Source organism: Lemur catta, chromosome 14 (assembly GCF_020740605.2).
Source record: "Lemur catta isolate mLemCat1 chromosome 14, mLemCat1.pri, whole genome shotgun sequence".
NCBI lineage: Eukaryota > Metazoa > Chordata > Mammalia > Primates > Lemuridae > Lemur > Lemur catta.
The window spans coordinates 37,663,980-37,679,448 of NC_059141.1; the positions used below are offsets into that span (position 1 = coordinate 37,663,980).

The window sequence follows — 15,469 nt, forward strand, 5'->3', positions numbered from 1 at the left end:
AGTATTACTCTCCTTTCAGCGTCATCTTTCTGCCTCAGGCTGCACATCTTCTATAACTTCAGACTTATGCCAGAACATAGTGCTCCCATCATTACATCACATCCAACTAGTAGATTTCCAAAAGGAGATTCAATTTTCAAAATGTACATGTCTATTGTTAAGGACTATCTACTAAGTTGATGATATGCTAAAGTCTTAATGGGAAATAGTGTAGTGTTTCTCACAAAATGATCCCTGAATCTGCTCATCAGAACCACCTGAGGTTTTTAAACTATGAACCAGAAATTAAAAATTACAATCTCCCAGGTAGATAACTGAAATCTGCATTTTAAAAACCACTTCCAATTGATTCGACTGTACATCAAAGTTTTAGAACTGAAGGTTTAGTGGCACTGTCTTCTAAGAAAACATATTTTGATTATTACAGTGACCTTAATATAATTTCATATAATTAGCTGTATAAGAAATATTACATAGACTTCAACTGAGATTGAATAAAACAAGTAAACTGTTTGCCTCATAAAACTTTAATATTGTGAAACTAAGACAAATCTCTTGAATTCTAAGAGAGCAGTAAGTGTGAATGCTACTCTTGATACAAAATTTAAAAATGAACCAGGCTGTCATTTAGCTTTTTTACAAATAAACAGGAAACTCAGGTAAAAAATAGCACACTGTTCATAGCAATCAGAACTGCAACAAAGTTAGATGAGTTTCCTGTAGCTTCCAGGTGTCTTCATAATTGAAGTAAATTACTCCTTAAAAAATAAAGTGAAATAAATTAAATTATAAAGAGAATGATGCCTGACTAAATAGTTCTGAATATATATAAATGCATACATATTTTAAAAATATTTGACAGTCAACATACCTAGCTAGTAAAACTAAAACACAACAAACAGCTTATGATGCAAATTTATGAAATAAAATTGTTATAATATTTTTAACAGAAAAATACTACTTTATTGTGTAAGTAATTTTAATAAAGACATTCCTTAAAAGACACCCTACTTATTGAGACTAAGCTTCTAGAGTTACATAAAATGTAATGCAAAGGTCCGAATCATTTAATTATTTAGACATAAAATAAAAGTTATACCTTGAGGGACAGAATCCTATGGTTTTACCTTGTATCTTATACAAAAAATAGATATACAATATATAATGATGAATATTAGAATTACCTGAATATTTACTAACCCTTTTTGCTATAACTTTTTTTTTTTGCTATTTCGTCTGTTTCAGATCACCACCACTACCACACCAAGAGTTGAATTTAATTAGTGAATTAGTTCCTGAACATTCTTGAGATGGGAGTAGACACAGGAGTGGAGTGGGTAAAGTAGAAAATCTCTTTTTATAATACCAACTAAACATTTTTTTTTTTAGTTTTACTTTTTGCTCATTAGAAATAATGAATTTTTTTTATTTCAGCATGTACTCACCAACTAAACATTTTTTAATCAAATAAAATTTTTACTATTACTTTCTCAAAGAATTAGAATAGCTTGTTGCTAATGCCAAGGCACCTAATATATAGCTCCTCTTATCTTTAAATTTCAGTAATTTCTAAATATTGTTCAACATAATCATTAAAATCAAAGCTATTAGAGTAGTCATAAGGTATTGTTGAAAAACCATACTCATTTTGCTAAATGAGGTGAAGTAGGTCACTATTCTTTATTAATATAAGCATTTTACATTATGGATGACATGTTTTTTTTTTTCCTCCTATTTTCAAATGTTAGTCTTGAAAACCTAGATAAGAAGGCTATCATTCAGTCACAATGAGTGATTTTTGCATTGCTGAAAATGCTTTCCAATGTTCTCAGAAACCCATGAGCCTTCAGTGAGTAATATATCAAAAAGCACTGAGCTATGGGATAGGTGGCTTATCATTTTCCAGTAGGTGTGAACTTGTTTTGATTGGTAACTGTCACCATCCAGGAATATTACTGTCACTGAACTGCTTTAGGGATTATTTTGGTGGATATAATATATAACTGTTCATAGTTATGATCACTATATTTTTAAGTAGAAACTTATTTTTAAGTAGCAATATTTAAGTAGTAACATCCCTAAATGGAAGCTCCACTCTGGTGCCACTCCAATATTGCTTTAATGTTTTTAATTGCCTAAATGGATTTTGGTTCTTCAGCTGCTGTCATTATAACAAGTCCCAATAATAAGCAATGGTTATGCAGGGAGATGTGTTTACTTCAGAACAGAAGCATTTGCACTGCTTTCCAAATGTGCATTCTGCCCAGAACTCATAAATGTGCTCAATGATGTCATGATTTACCTGATAGTTCTTTTTTCTGACAGGTTTCCATGGCTTCTGGGTGAATACCTTGACTCCCTACAACCATCAGGGTAAAGTTAAAAAGCCCCCACAAAATCACTACTCCCATTTCTTCTCTTACATCCTCTGCTCCAAACTCTACTTGGCCACTTGCATTCTTGATTATATAACACTAGTCTCTTACTTCCTGAAATTCACTCATGATATTCATGTGATTATTCTTGGTGTTGTCAAAACATTCTGATTCTTAGTTCTTAAAAATAATAAATTCCTTTTTGATAGAATTATTATTCATATTTTTTCCCTTCCCATTTCCAAATTTAAACTCAGAGATGGTAGCACTAATTTTTTTTTTAATTCTAAGAAATTGTGTTCAGCGCATAACTGATATTCAATAAATGTTTGATGAAATCTTCTTCTGGATAATTAAATGTATTTGACATTTGGCTCAAGCAGCAGGTTTTTGGAAAAATCTTCCCTAATACTACCCAATGAACGAATATTTGTTAAGTACTTCTAAAGCATGAAGGCACTAGTATATGTTCATTTGTGGATGCAAAGATATGTTGTGTCCCTGCACAGAGGAATTAGGAGAGCAAATGGTTATGGCAGGACCTGTATCTAAAAATGGAAGCCTGATACCCTTCAAGCTGTCACTCTTACTTCATCTTATCTCCATTCTCTCTGTCAATTTTATGTATGTATGTATGAATATATACACCATATATACATACGTGTTATCTATTTTTATGACTGAATTTCTCTACTGAATTTACCATTTCTTTCCTTTTCCTTGTATTTCTTTCTTATGTGCACAATGGCATAATGGAACAAAGTTAAGCATTGCAGTCATCATTAACAGTAGAGTTTTCAAGCTAGAAACCCATACATTTTCCCCCAGCAGGCTATTATCTTTAAAGCATAACAGAATAAAAGAACCAGTGAAAATGTTATATTTCAATAAATAGATTATTTCAAATTATTCTTATTTCTAGATTATCTGGTCAAGGTAATCCAGGCCCTGGAGTCTGCAGATAGACCTCTGTCCCCAAAGAGAAGTTATTTACAAAGTACACACATAAAGAATAAATTGTTGTTCAGTGATCAGTTATATGGCAAGCTTAAAAATTTTAAACCATTGCTTTTTAACTAGGTTAATAAAATTGTAACGAGACCTTGTTTCTACAAAAAAAATAAACAAAAAAAATAAAAAATCAGCCCAACATGGGGGCATGCACCTATAGTCCCAGTTACTTGGGAAGCTGATGCAGGAGAATCCCTTGAGCCCAGGGGTTTGCATTTAAATAAAATAAACATCAACTCCTGCACTTGGGTATAATTACTATAAAATGCATGACTAAATGAATTATACACACCTTAATTAAGTGTGTTTGCTAAAGTCCACCTGACAATTTAAAATTTAGAAATGTATATGAATATGACATCCAAATCTAATCTTTATATATTGCAGAGCTCTATGAAGATGAAATTTTTTGTAACTTTGTTAATAGTTATAAATTAACAACATAAATAAAAGAATTTACACCTCCCAAAAATGACAGTTTTGTAATAGACCTCAAAACAAGCACAAAAGATGTTGACTCCAGACATAATGCCTAGGTTATTCAGAGTTTCAAAAGCTAAGTGTACAAGGGGGCATGTTTGTTAATTAATGAAATGCAAACCCAAGAACTAAGTTCCTCAGAGCCCAATGTTCTAAGTATCAAAATGGTCATTTAAAGACTGGGCTAGAATAATAAAATCAATATATTTGATTTTATACTCCATTTATAATTCAAAATTATGTATATAAAAAGGAGACAAACATTTAACAGAAGTTATATAAATTCTCTATGACAGGAATGAGGTATATTAACCTCAAAAAGGCTCTAAAATGAGAGAAAATTAACACTGTGAAAGTAAATAGTTACTACATTTTCAAAGTTAGCAGATACTTTTCAGATGTTATGAGTAAGAATTCTACACACTCTGGAGATACCTGTTTTATTCCACTTTGGAAGAATAACTTCATGAAAACAATAATACCTCAATGAAATATATAAGCCCAAACTTACATGAGTATGTACTGGTAGCACAGGGAAGAAAAAATTTATTTTTAGGGATATTCAAGAACTTTATTAATCACTACTGCTGTGAAAAGTGTAAGTTTAAAACTGTAAGAAACAAAGAGCAGCAGAAAATAGCCTGTCTTATTGTGGCAGGGTGGAATATTAGAAGTGAAACCTTAGTTAAATTCCCCTGGGGGTTGGGAAGCTGCAGTAAAGGTCCATTGGCCTGTTAGGAACCAGGCAGCACAGCAGGAGGTGAGCCAGCAAGCAAAGCTTCACTTGTATTTACAGGTGCTCTCCATCACTGGCATCACCACATAAGCTCGGACACCTGTCAGACCATGAGGAGCATAAGATTCTTGTTGGAGCATGAACCCTACTGTAAACTGTGCATGTGAGGGATCTAAGTCACATGCTCCTTATGAGAATCTAATGCCTGATGATCTGAGGTGGAGCTGAAGCAATGATGCTAGCGCTAGGGAGTGGCTACAGATACAGATTATCATTAGCAGAGAGGTTTGATTGCACAATGAATGTAATGTGCCTGAATCATCCCAAAACCACTCCCTGCAAGCCCACTCCATGGAAAAACTGTCTTCCATGAAACTGGTCCCTGGTGCCAAAAAGGTTGGGGACTGCTGTATTAGAGAATTTTCAATGTTCAGAACTTTGTCAGGAGAAATATTTAGGAAAATGTGGATGGAACAGAAGCCATAGCATGTATTAATAAATAAAATGCCTTTTTGGGTGCAACTCTGTGAAATCTCATACAAACCTCTAAGTCACACTTAAAAACCTGGAATATCTCATGGATGCATTGTGTTCCTTTTCCATTTTTTTCAACCATTTACATTTTCAACAGATGTTGTGTGTGTAACTACCCTCTATCAAGATTTTCCTTGAGTCTATGGATTCAGTGATGAACAAAAATGATAAAATCCCCTCTAAGAGCATATATCATGATTATACATACACATATAAAATACGTATATATGAATACATATGTAATTAAAAATTTTATTAAAAGGAATTCATAGGTGTCATATTACTTAAGGCAAATGAAATACAATAAATAATAAAATTACAAAATTTGGTGGACTAAAGATAACAAAAATTATCCTAAATCCATTTAGGAACTAAACACTATTCTAAACACATTTGAGAAGGAAAAGCAGTAAGAGAAACTTTCTTGATTTAAAATAAAATCAATACTAAAATTACAATCTACTTAGAAATAATGGATAGTCTACATACTAAGATATATGAACTATTCTCAGAGTGGTAGTCAAATAAAAATGTGCACACTTAAATGCATTTATTAGAATATGACAAAGAAAATGTATTTATCCAATATAATTTAAAAAATTATACAAGTATTGCAAAATAAACAAAAGGAAAGCAGAAGTGAATAATAAAAACAACAGGAAAATTTAACTAGCCAGTAGGTAAAAGACGATGTCATAGAGAGGGCTTTTAAACTGGCAGTTGACTTCTTATCAGCAACAACAAAGCCAGATGACCATCTTCAATGTGTTAAGTGAAATTGCCTATATACCAAGCATACTCTACATAATGAAAAATTTCAAGAATGAGAATGAAATAAGAATATTTTCATACTAAGAAAAAGTAAAGCATTATACAGCCCACAGGCCCTAACTAAAGGAAATTGAGACATTTATTTCATATGGGAAAATTATTTCATATGAAAGCTCTGAAAGAGTGGGATGATTGATCAGTGGTAAAGCCTGTTAGGCTTCATTTATTGTTTAAGAAGAGGATCAAGATTCTTCAGAATTAACTGTAGATTTCATCAACTATGAAAGCTAAACTAGCAGAGAAGAGTTTCCCAATAAACAAAAAGGATGAAGGGAATGAGAACAAAATGACCAAAAAGAAAAAAAATAAAAATAAAAATAAAAGGCATGAAAGTGATTAAAAAAACAAAAACAAAAACAAGAGAGGGAATGAAAAAATTGATACAAATGCAAAAACATAAATACAAGTATTATGAAACTGATTTCTTTAAAAATAACTTTACCTTTTAAATGTATACAAGTGATAAACATAAGCATAAAGAAAGGTTGAAACTCAAAAAAGATTGAAATTCAAGAGGAAAGATATGCCACGGAAAGAGTAACCAAAAGAATTAGAAAAATTATATTAATATTAAAATTATTAGATTTCAAAACTAAGAACACTATCCTGGATATGAAGTAGACTGCTACACAATAGTCCAAGTTCAGTTCAGAAGTGTAAACTTGTACATACCTGAACAAAGTAGCTACAAAGTATGTAAAGCAAATTTAATAGAAATAAACAAATCCACTATTACAGTTGGAGACTTGAACACACCTTTCTCAGAAGATGATAGTCAACAAAAAATTACATAGAAGATATAAATGGAAAAAATAACAAACATAATTTGATATATAGAACACATTACATACAATTCTAAAATACACATTCTTTCCAAACCCTTGTGAAACTGTATCAAAAGAACGCATCAAAGCTATATGGCTTCCCTCACCAAACTGCAAAGTTTTATACAGATGACCAAATTAGAATAAACTTAGCTTATCCTCCCACAGATATGTGGAAGACCAAATTATTTTTCAAAGGAACTCATGAATCATTATAACAGGAAATAGAAAATGCTATGAATTGGATAATTGTGAAAATACTTAGAGGAAGTCAGAAGATACTTACAGCCTTAAATGCTTGAGAAAACAAATAAAGATCCAAATACATGAGTTTATCATCTGATAAAAATGAGAGTTTACAAAGAAAGTATACTTTCTCCACCCAAAAAGAGAAGGGAGGAAATGATTGAGATATCACTAGAAGTCAATGAAACAAAACATACAAAAGTGGATCAAAAAAGCCACATCTTTGAATCTTTGAAAAGATGAACAATGAATGAATATCTGAAAAGAGTGACCAAGGAAAGTATTAGATAAGGTATAAAAATGTATCAGGAATGTAACATTAAGCCATGTATCCTACAACAGGGTCAGATAAGCTCATTGTTATAGCCCTGGTTCACAGCAAGAGGCCTAGCATAAAGAAAGGACTCAAACATTTGGATTCATGAATAAAATTTGGGTCAGTGAATAAAATTATCGTCACACATATAACCATCTGCATAAAGCATCCTTCTCCTGCTTGAGTTAAGCTCAGTATGTCTGCATCATATGGTGACACAACCTGAAGCCCCACAGAGGGACCCTTCCCATCTGCATACCCACTGTTCACACCAGTACTAGGCTCCTGTCATGCTACTGTCCTTTGAATGTCTGTAGTTCTTCCCACCAAAATATGATGATGAACAAATTGGCAACTGAGAGATCCTGCACTTTTAATCCAGATGCCAGAGTTTGTCCCTACCTGGGTGATGGTCAGAAATCAGGCTGTACTCAGGGGTTCACAGTCCATCCTGCAATGAGGGTGGGGCGAGGAGACTGGGAAAGAAGAAGAGAGGGGTTAGGCCTGGGTGGGCTGGACACTGGAATGAGGTGTTAAGTTTCAACTGTAACATAAGCTCTTCCCTCCCTCGTACCCCCCAACTGCTCAATGGGCAGCAGAGCTCAGATGTAGAGACAGGTAGCCTAGAGGTCCTCTCTTCTTCCACATTTCTGTACAAAGACACCAAAGTTGAAGTTGGGGTCTGACCTACTCTAGGATCCTTTCCCATGCTCAGGGAGCCATGGCAAGCTCGCATCTCCAGCAGGTTGTGGGCTGGCAGCCTTGGAGAAATATGATATATAATATGGACAGAGAGTAAGGTCAATTTCCCAGTCTCTCTCTCTACCTGCCTGCCCATCTATCTCATCTCTCATTCACCTTGAAGGACACACCACTGTCTTTCTCCATGGTGTCTCCAGTGTTCTGCTCCTGGGGCTGGGTCAGCTGCTGGGGCTTATCCTCGGGGAGATCAAAGTGGAGGGGCAGCTCCTGTGGCATCTCTGCCTCTGCCTCAGTATCAGTCTCAGCCTCAGGTAACAGCAGCTTACCCTGCAGGGTATACAGCAGCTGGAGGAAGGTCTGGTACCTGGAAGGAGGAGGTAGGTGTGAAGGGAGGGAATCTCAGCTAGACTATTCTGGGTATGCAGTCCATGCTCTCAGCCTCACCTCTGCAGCTTATCCCGTTCCCATCCTGCCTGCTGCTTGAGGGTTCCAACTTCCTGACATAGCCGCTCAAGCTCCTGCTGAGTTTCTGTCTGACGCTTCCTCACCTCTGCAGAAACCTCCATCAGATGCTGCAGACATTTCTCCTGCCAAGAATGAGGGTACAGACATGGTATTATCAGATGCTGAGGTTTAGAGCCATCCCCCACTATGCCTCCAGCCTAGACCTAGCTTGGGGCTCAGGTTCACTGATGGAAAGAGGGACCCTATTCACTTCAGGCAGAAGCAGGGGCCTATAGAAATAGAAAAGGAAGGATCAGAATGAGCTGTTTTAGGGTGAGGCATTCTCAGGGAATGGGCATAAAGATGATGATAAAGCTTCTTTTGCTTGCTATGTGCCAGGCATTATTTTAAACACTTGCTGTAAAGATTATTTAATTAACAACTCTATAGGGTAGGTGCTATTATTGCCCCCATTTCACACATGAAGAAACAAAGAAAGTTAGGTGACCTGCTTAAAGTCACACAGTAATAAATGGTGATGCTGGATTCAAGCCCATGTTGGTATTTATAATGCCTCAAAGGAAGAAAAAATAATGAAGGTTTTCTAGACAGAGGACACAGCCCATGTAATGGCATGGTGGTGGGAAGGGTTAACCTCCTAGGGGGATAAACCTACCTGTTGCAGCTGCCACTGCTTCTGGGCTGCTCTGAGTTTTTCCATGGCTATTTGCTTCTGCAGATAGCAAAGAAGGGGGACAGGGAGAAGAGAAATGCATTTTCTTCTGGTTGAATTTGGGGAGATGGCAAATGAGCTCAATCCAGTGGGCTCATTCTTTCCCTCTTTCTGTCTGCCTGCCCTTCCCTCCCCACATTCAATGCCCCTGGGTGTACCTTGGCCTGGAGCTGCTCAAAAGTCTCCTGGAGCTGCATCTGCTTCCTGTGGATCTCTTCCTCCTGGATCAGGGCCTGGGTCAAGGCACTTCTGATGGCCTCCACGTGCTCTCGGTATGTGGCCTTCAGCTCTTTCCATTGTTCCTTGGCTGCAATTGCCTTCTGCCCTAAGATGAGCCACCAGCAATGCGGGCATAAGTGAGAATGGGCTGCCAGCCTGCCTCCCTGCAATGCTGGGCCTCAGTCTTCCCATCAGCCAAACACGGAAACTAACTGACATCTTCCTAACTTTCTCACTTAGGCCAGCCCCTCCCCCCAATCCCCTGCCTACTCACGACTTAAGTCTTCAGAAGCCAAGGGGTCCAGGCCCTGGGCAGTATCCTCCTGAGCCAGGAAGTTCTGCAGGAAGTCTACCACCTGAAGCTGGCTGCAGAGCAGCCTGTCTTTCTTCTGTGAGTCCTGTTCGGAGGAAGGGTAAAAACAGGGAACATTTTACCTCCCTGTACTACTGGTCAACAAGATTGCTTTCCAGTCTGTTCTCTATCGGTGCTGCCCAGTATCTCAAGAAGAGGAACCAGGACCAGCCCCTGACTTCTGAAAGGCTGGCTCCCATCCTGTACATACCATCACAAACTCAGCCAGGATCTGGGCTGGCAGTTCGGACTCTTCCTGCAGGCCTCTACGCTCCAGGATGCCTGCCACCTCCGCCAGGACCCTGGAGGGGCAAGAAAACAGAGGAAACTGCAGTCTTCTGCAGCACTAGTTCTAGAAGATGGGTGTAAAAGCACACAGATACGAATGAGTTTACCAGCACTGAGAGTCTTGCCCTCACTAGGGGCTACACAAGGGCCTGAAGGACCTACATCCTCAGACCAAGAATGGTGTGTGCGTGGAGGACATACGGCGGTAATAAGTGCCAAAAGGAAAAAAATGAGCAGGTCTAGAGAATAAGGAGTGTGGGGAAGGGGCTGAAATTTTAAATAGGGAGTGTCTCCCCGAATAGAAACCATTTCAGTAAAGACGTGAAGACAGTGAGATAAGCAGGAAAAAGGATGAATAAGGACAAAGCTCTGATGGCTCTTGGGAGATTGGCAGACAGGAGTAATCTTGGGGCAGAGTCTCAGAAAAGCTGAGGAAGGACTCAGGACAGAGGGCTAGATGCCTTTTGCTAGGCAGGGTCCGAAGGTTTGTCCTCGTTAGGGACTGGAGCAGTCCACTAGGGAGCAGGAATGGGGATAAAACAACCGATCGGGAAAGTATTATGTTAAGCCCTTTCAGGAGGTCGGTCTCCTGGGGGCTGGAAACGCATGAAGGGATGAGGGGTTAGAGGGGGATGGGACCGTCCCCTAGAGCACAGTCCCGGGGAGTGTGTGAATGTGGGGAGCGGAGAACAGTTCCTCAAAGGCCATACTCCCAGAGTGGGGTAACAGTCACCTCAGAAACCTAACACTGGGGACTGGGGTCAGGATCCCTTCAGGGTGGGGTTGAATCTCAACAGCTGCACAGGTTCGAGAGGACCAAGCATCGTCTGTGGGGTCCCGCAAAGCCCGCCCCGTCTCGCTCCCAGCTGCTACTTGGCCGCAATCACTTACTCCAGGGCTTCAGCCTTTGCCTCAGTCTCCGCCGCCTCCATCCTTCCGGACGCCGAGTTCAGCTAGCTTCACCTCAGAGTGCTTTAGATTCAGCGCGGACTGCCCGCCGGGGCAGGCGATTGGCTGCTGGGTCAGTGGGCGGGAATCAAGGATCTTCTTGCATTCTAATTGGCAGGCGCGGATTCGCGCCTTGGCGCGCGCCGGTTTGCGCGTGCGCAATTGTGGCTGGGCGCGCACGAGTTCTGCGCCTGCGCGCTAGGCAGTAGGCGGTGCTGGAGGCAGGAGCTGGGGAATGAAGTCGGCTGCGCTGCTGTTGCGTTCCTCTCAGTCTACGCGGAAAAAGAAAAATGTTCCTGCGAGTTTGCGTCTCAGGGTGAACTGCACAGTATTCAAACTGTATTTAAAACATTTCCTACTGAGCTAGGGGAAAAAAGTGGGGCTTTTGTGTAAGATGCAGGGCATCAGTTACGAATAGTAATCCTGGAGATACAAGAGAGCAAATGACAGGAACTCAAAAAGCATACTGCTTTTAAAGATTTTTTTTAAAAGATGCGATGCAGGGAGAGTGAATCCAAGTAGAGCCCAGCGGATTACCTGTGTTGACAAGATAGAGCTGAAATTCTGGGGAGACCAAGGTAGGTAATCCTTAGGAGAAAGATGAGAACTGCTCAGAGAACTCGCGAAGTTCTGCAGAGTTTTCTTGAGCGTTCAGCTGAGTACTGAGCGGCGTGTGTCTGAGGAAACAAAGATACCGGGAGATTACACAGGGTCAAAAATTGGCAGATAAGTAAGTCTTGCTTTAGTAGTTATTTACGAATTTGCTCTAGTGCCACCTAACACCTTAAAAGCAAAACCCCGGTAGCTCAGACTGTTAACAAATAAATATATGACAGACCAAACTTCAATAATATGGAGATACAAAATGTTCAATAATCAGTAAGGTACAATTTACATCTGGCATTCAATCAAAAATTATCAACCTTGCAAAAAAGGAGGAAAAGAAAACCCATAATAAGGGGAAAAATCAGTATGTAACTATACCTGATATATGCAAAAAGATAAGCAGAACTATAACCAAAGATAATAAGTGGTGGTAAGAATGTGGAGAAAGTGGGACCTTCATTTTGCTGGTGGCAATGTAAAATAGTGCATCTACTTTAGAAAACAGTTTAGCAGTTCCTCAAAATGTTAAACATAGAATTACTGTAGGAGACACAATTCCACTCCTAGGTATATATCCAAGACAAATGAAAACATATGTGCACACAAAAACTTGAACACAAAAAAATCTCCATAGCAGCATTATTCACAAGGGCCAAAAAGTAGAAACAACTTAAATGCCCATTAGCTAGTGAATGAAAAAAAGAAATGTACAGCCATTCAATGCAGTTTTATTGAGCAACAAAAAAAGAATGGGGTACCACATATTAAAATATGAATGAGTGAACCTTGAAAACATTAAATACACTAAGTGAAAGAAGCTAGCCACATGGATATGGGGTTTCTTTGAAGGGGATGAATGAAAATGTTCTACAGTTAGGTTATGGGGAGGGTTGTATAATTCTATACAAACAGCCATTCAATTTATACTTTAAACTACTGTTAAAAAAGCTGTTAAAATTAATCGTGAAACTTATAGTAAAGACCTACATCAAACTTGTAGAGATTAAATCTACAATGTGATGGAATTAAATTGCATTAATGGCATATTAAACGTTGCAAAATAAGAGATAAAAGAAATTGAAAACATAGCCCTAAAAACTATCCAAAATGAATCACAGAATGTTAAAAAGAAATAAAGTAAAATGAGCATATCAACAGTGAACTGTGAGACAACTTCTAAGAGCCTAATATACTTGAAAATGGAGTCTCTGGAGGAGATGCAAAGGGAGAGGACAAAAAAATAATAAGTAATAAATGACCAAAAATTTGAAATTTGATGAAAATTATAAATATACATATCCAAGAACCTCCAAACCCCAGGCACAAGAAACATGAAGTAAAACTACACCAAGGCATACCATAATTACATAGCTGAAAACCATTGATAAAGAGAAAATCCTAAAGTGGTTGTGGTTAATGAGGGAGATGTTGCATACAGACAAAAATAAGAATTATAGGAAATCTCTTGTAGAACAACCAGCAACAAGACAGTGGAACAACATCTTTAAAGTACTAGTAGAATAAAGAAAGTAAACTTTGATTTCTATATCCAGCAAATACCATTAAAAAATGAAGGTTAATTAAAGATGGTTTTAGACATATAAAAGTGGAAGGAATTTTTCTGTGTTAGATCAAAACAGCCAGAAACATGAAAGAAGTCTTTCAGGCAGGAGGAAAATGACATTAGATTGAAATCTGAATGTTTACAAAGGAGTGAAATGGACCAGAAGTGGTAATCACATGAGTAAATATTTTTTCTTAATGCTTAAATCTTTCAGAAAAATGTAATGGACTGTATAAATAAAAATAACAACAATGTGATATGGGGTTTATAACATATGTAAAAGTAAAATGTAGCACAAAGTGAAGGAGAGAAGAAATGAAAGTAAATTATATGTCTTCCTAGTTTCTGTGAAGTGTATCAATTGAAGTTAGACTGATAAAGCTATGTATTATAATCTGTTAAGCAATGGCGTCAACACAGAATTAGAATGATTACTAATGAGTCACTTCCTTGTATGATCTTTTCCTTTCAAGTGCAGATGAAAACTGTGACCAATAGAATATAGTAATGGTGATGGGCTGTCATTCTATTGATTAGGCTACTTATTAGGTAGAGGAGATGGCCTGTCACTCTTACGCCTCCATTTCATGATATATTTTTTCTTAGCAAACTGCATGAAGAGATTCTCCTGGCCTTGAAGAAGCAAACAGCCATGTCATGAACTGCCTATGGTGAGTATCACATGGCAAGGAATTGTGGGTGGCTTCTAGGATTTGCAAATAAACCATAATTGACAGCCAGTAAGAAGGCACTGCCCTTAGTCAAACAGCCACAAGAGGATTAAGATTCTGCTAACAGTCTGAATGAGCTTGGAAGCAGATTCTTCTATAATTGAGCCTCCAGAAAAAAAAACACTGCCCAGTAAATATCTTGATTGCAACCTTGTGAGACCCTGAGCAAAATGTAAAACCCTGACCCAGGGAAACTCCCTAAAATCCTCACCTGTGGAAACTGAGATAATACATGTTTTTTAAAAGATGCTAAATTATGCCAGTGTGTTACATAGCAATAGCAAACTAATGCTTCTAAAGCAACAAAGTAGCATAGCTAATTTCATTTATGATTTCATTTCATAATTTCATTTAAAATGAAATATAAATAATATATTGAAATGAAATCTAAATAATACTCAACTAATCCATAAGAAGACAGAAAAAGAGAAGGAGAACAAAGAAGTGAGGGGAATAGAAAACAAGTAGTGAAATGATAGATGTAAGCCTAAGCATATGAGTAATCACCATTAAATGTAAATGCCTTAAATATACAATTAAGAGGCAGAGATTATTAGATTAGATACCGAAGCAAAACTTAATTATATTAAGAAGTACACTAAATATAAAGACACAAATAGATAACAGTAAAAGGATAAAAAAAAATACCATGTTAACACTAATTAAAAGAATACTGGAGTGGCTATTTTGGTATAAATGTATATATTCAGACAAAAGAATAACAATAGAAATAAGATGATTTCATAATGATAAAAGGATCAATTAATCAAGTAAACTTAATCATGCCTATTTTTGCACACCTAATATGAGACCATCACAATACATGAATCAAAAACTGAACTGCAAGGAGAAACAGACAAATCCGTAGTTATAGTTAAGATTTCAATAAGCCACTTAAAATAATTGAAAGAACACCGAATCTAACAGCAGAATATTCATTCTTTCCCAGTGCATACCCAGCATTCAAGTCCATATTATGAGTCACAAAATAAATGTTAACAAATACAAATGAATAGTACCATACAAAATATTTTTTTCCACCTGTAAAGGATCTAAATAATCTCTACATGCATTGAACGTGATGGAACAGTCTTTTTTTTTTTAATCTAGTTAACTCCTAATCTTTCTTTAAATTTGTATTCGGACTTTTCAGACATGATCAAGCCTTCTATCACCTATTTACCTATGTTAAGCCCCCTTATTGTAGGCTTACAAAGTTCTATGGACTTTGTAATTCTAGTCACACTTGCATTTTTACATCTACTTATAGAATTATTTGATTGATGTCTCCTCTTCTAATCAGCAAGGTTATTGAAGGCAAGAGTTATATTTTTGTTTATAACTAAGAATAATTAATAATAATTTGTTGGATGCATATTATATAAGGGAAATTTTATATAAGGCTTTAGTAGGCCATTTTAAGGATACTGGTTTTATCATAAGAGTAATAGAAAGCTATTGAAGGTTTCTAGATAAATTATTGACAAGTCAGATTTTAGTATGGCAAAGGTAAGCCTGAGTTATGGTTG

At 37.2% G+C, this 15,469-nt stretch overlaps 1 protein-coding gene and 1 long non-coding RNA gene across 4 annotated transcripts in view; one reads left to right on the top strand and one right to left on the bottom strand.

Annotated features, from left to right (window-relative positions):
- Window positions 1–511: 511 nt before the first annotated feature.
- On the bottom strand, window positions 512–11,070 carry ZWINT (ZW10 interacting kinetochore protein). Of its 2 annotated transcripts, none has more exons than XM_045567764.1 (9): window positions 10,983–11,070; window positions 10,015–10,105; window positions 9,726–9,849; window positions 9,391–9,557; window positions 9,176–9,232; window positions 8,500–8,642; window positions 8,212–8,419; window positions 7,756–7,829; window positions 512–758 (listed from the first exon to the last, which is right to left on the bottom strand). In XM_045567764.1, the coding sequence occupies exons 1-8, from the start codon at window positions 11,021–11,023 to the stop codon at window positions 7,785–7,787; spliced, it is 876 nt and encodes a 291-aa protein (XP_045423720.1). In that variant the 5' UTR covers window positions 11,024–11,070; the 3' UTR covers window positions 512–758; window positions 7,756–7,784. The 2 variants fall into 2 exon arrangements, with proteins under 2 accessions (XP_045423720.1, XP_045423721.1); XM_045567765.1 differs by lacking the exon at window positions 512–758 and adding an exon at window positions 5,660–5,918.
- Window positions 11,071–11,527: 457 nt separating this feature from the next.
- The window catches only part of LOC123650199, a 99,428-nt gene continuing 95,486 nt past the window's right edge, over window positions 11,528–15,469 (top strand). For both annotated transcript variants that reach the window (XR_006739294.1, XR_006739295.1), the window contains exons 1-2: window positions 11,528–11,617; window positions 13,816–13,880. This is a non-coding gene — a long non-coding RNA (uncharacterized LOC123650199). The remainder of the gene's footprint in view (window positions 11,618–13,815; window positions 13,881–15,469) is intronic.

What these genes read in the sequence shown, in the direction of transcription:
- ZWINT (XM_045567764.1), bottom strand. Translation starts at nt 11,023, where the DNA reads ATGGAGGCGGCGGAGACTGAGGCAAAGGCTGAAGCCCTGGA. An exon ending in TCCTGGCTGAGTTTGTGATG is followed by an intron (nt 9,850 to 10,014) that starts GTATGTACAGGA and finishes TCCTCCGAACAG; the next exon opens with GACTCACAGAAGAAAGACAG. An exon ending in GAACGGGATAAGCTGCAGAG is followed by an intron (nt 8,420 to 8,499) that starts GTGAGGCTGAGA and finishes TCCTCCTTCCAG; the next exon opens with GTACCAGACCTTCCTCCAGC.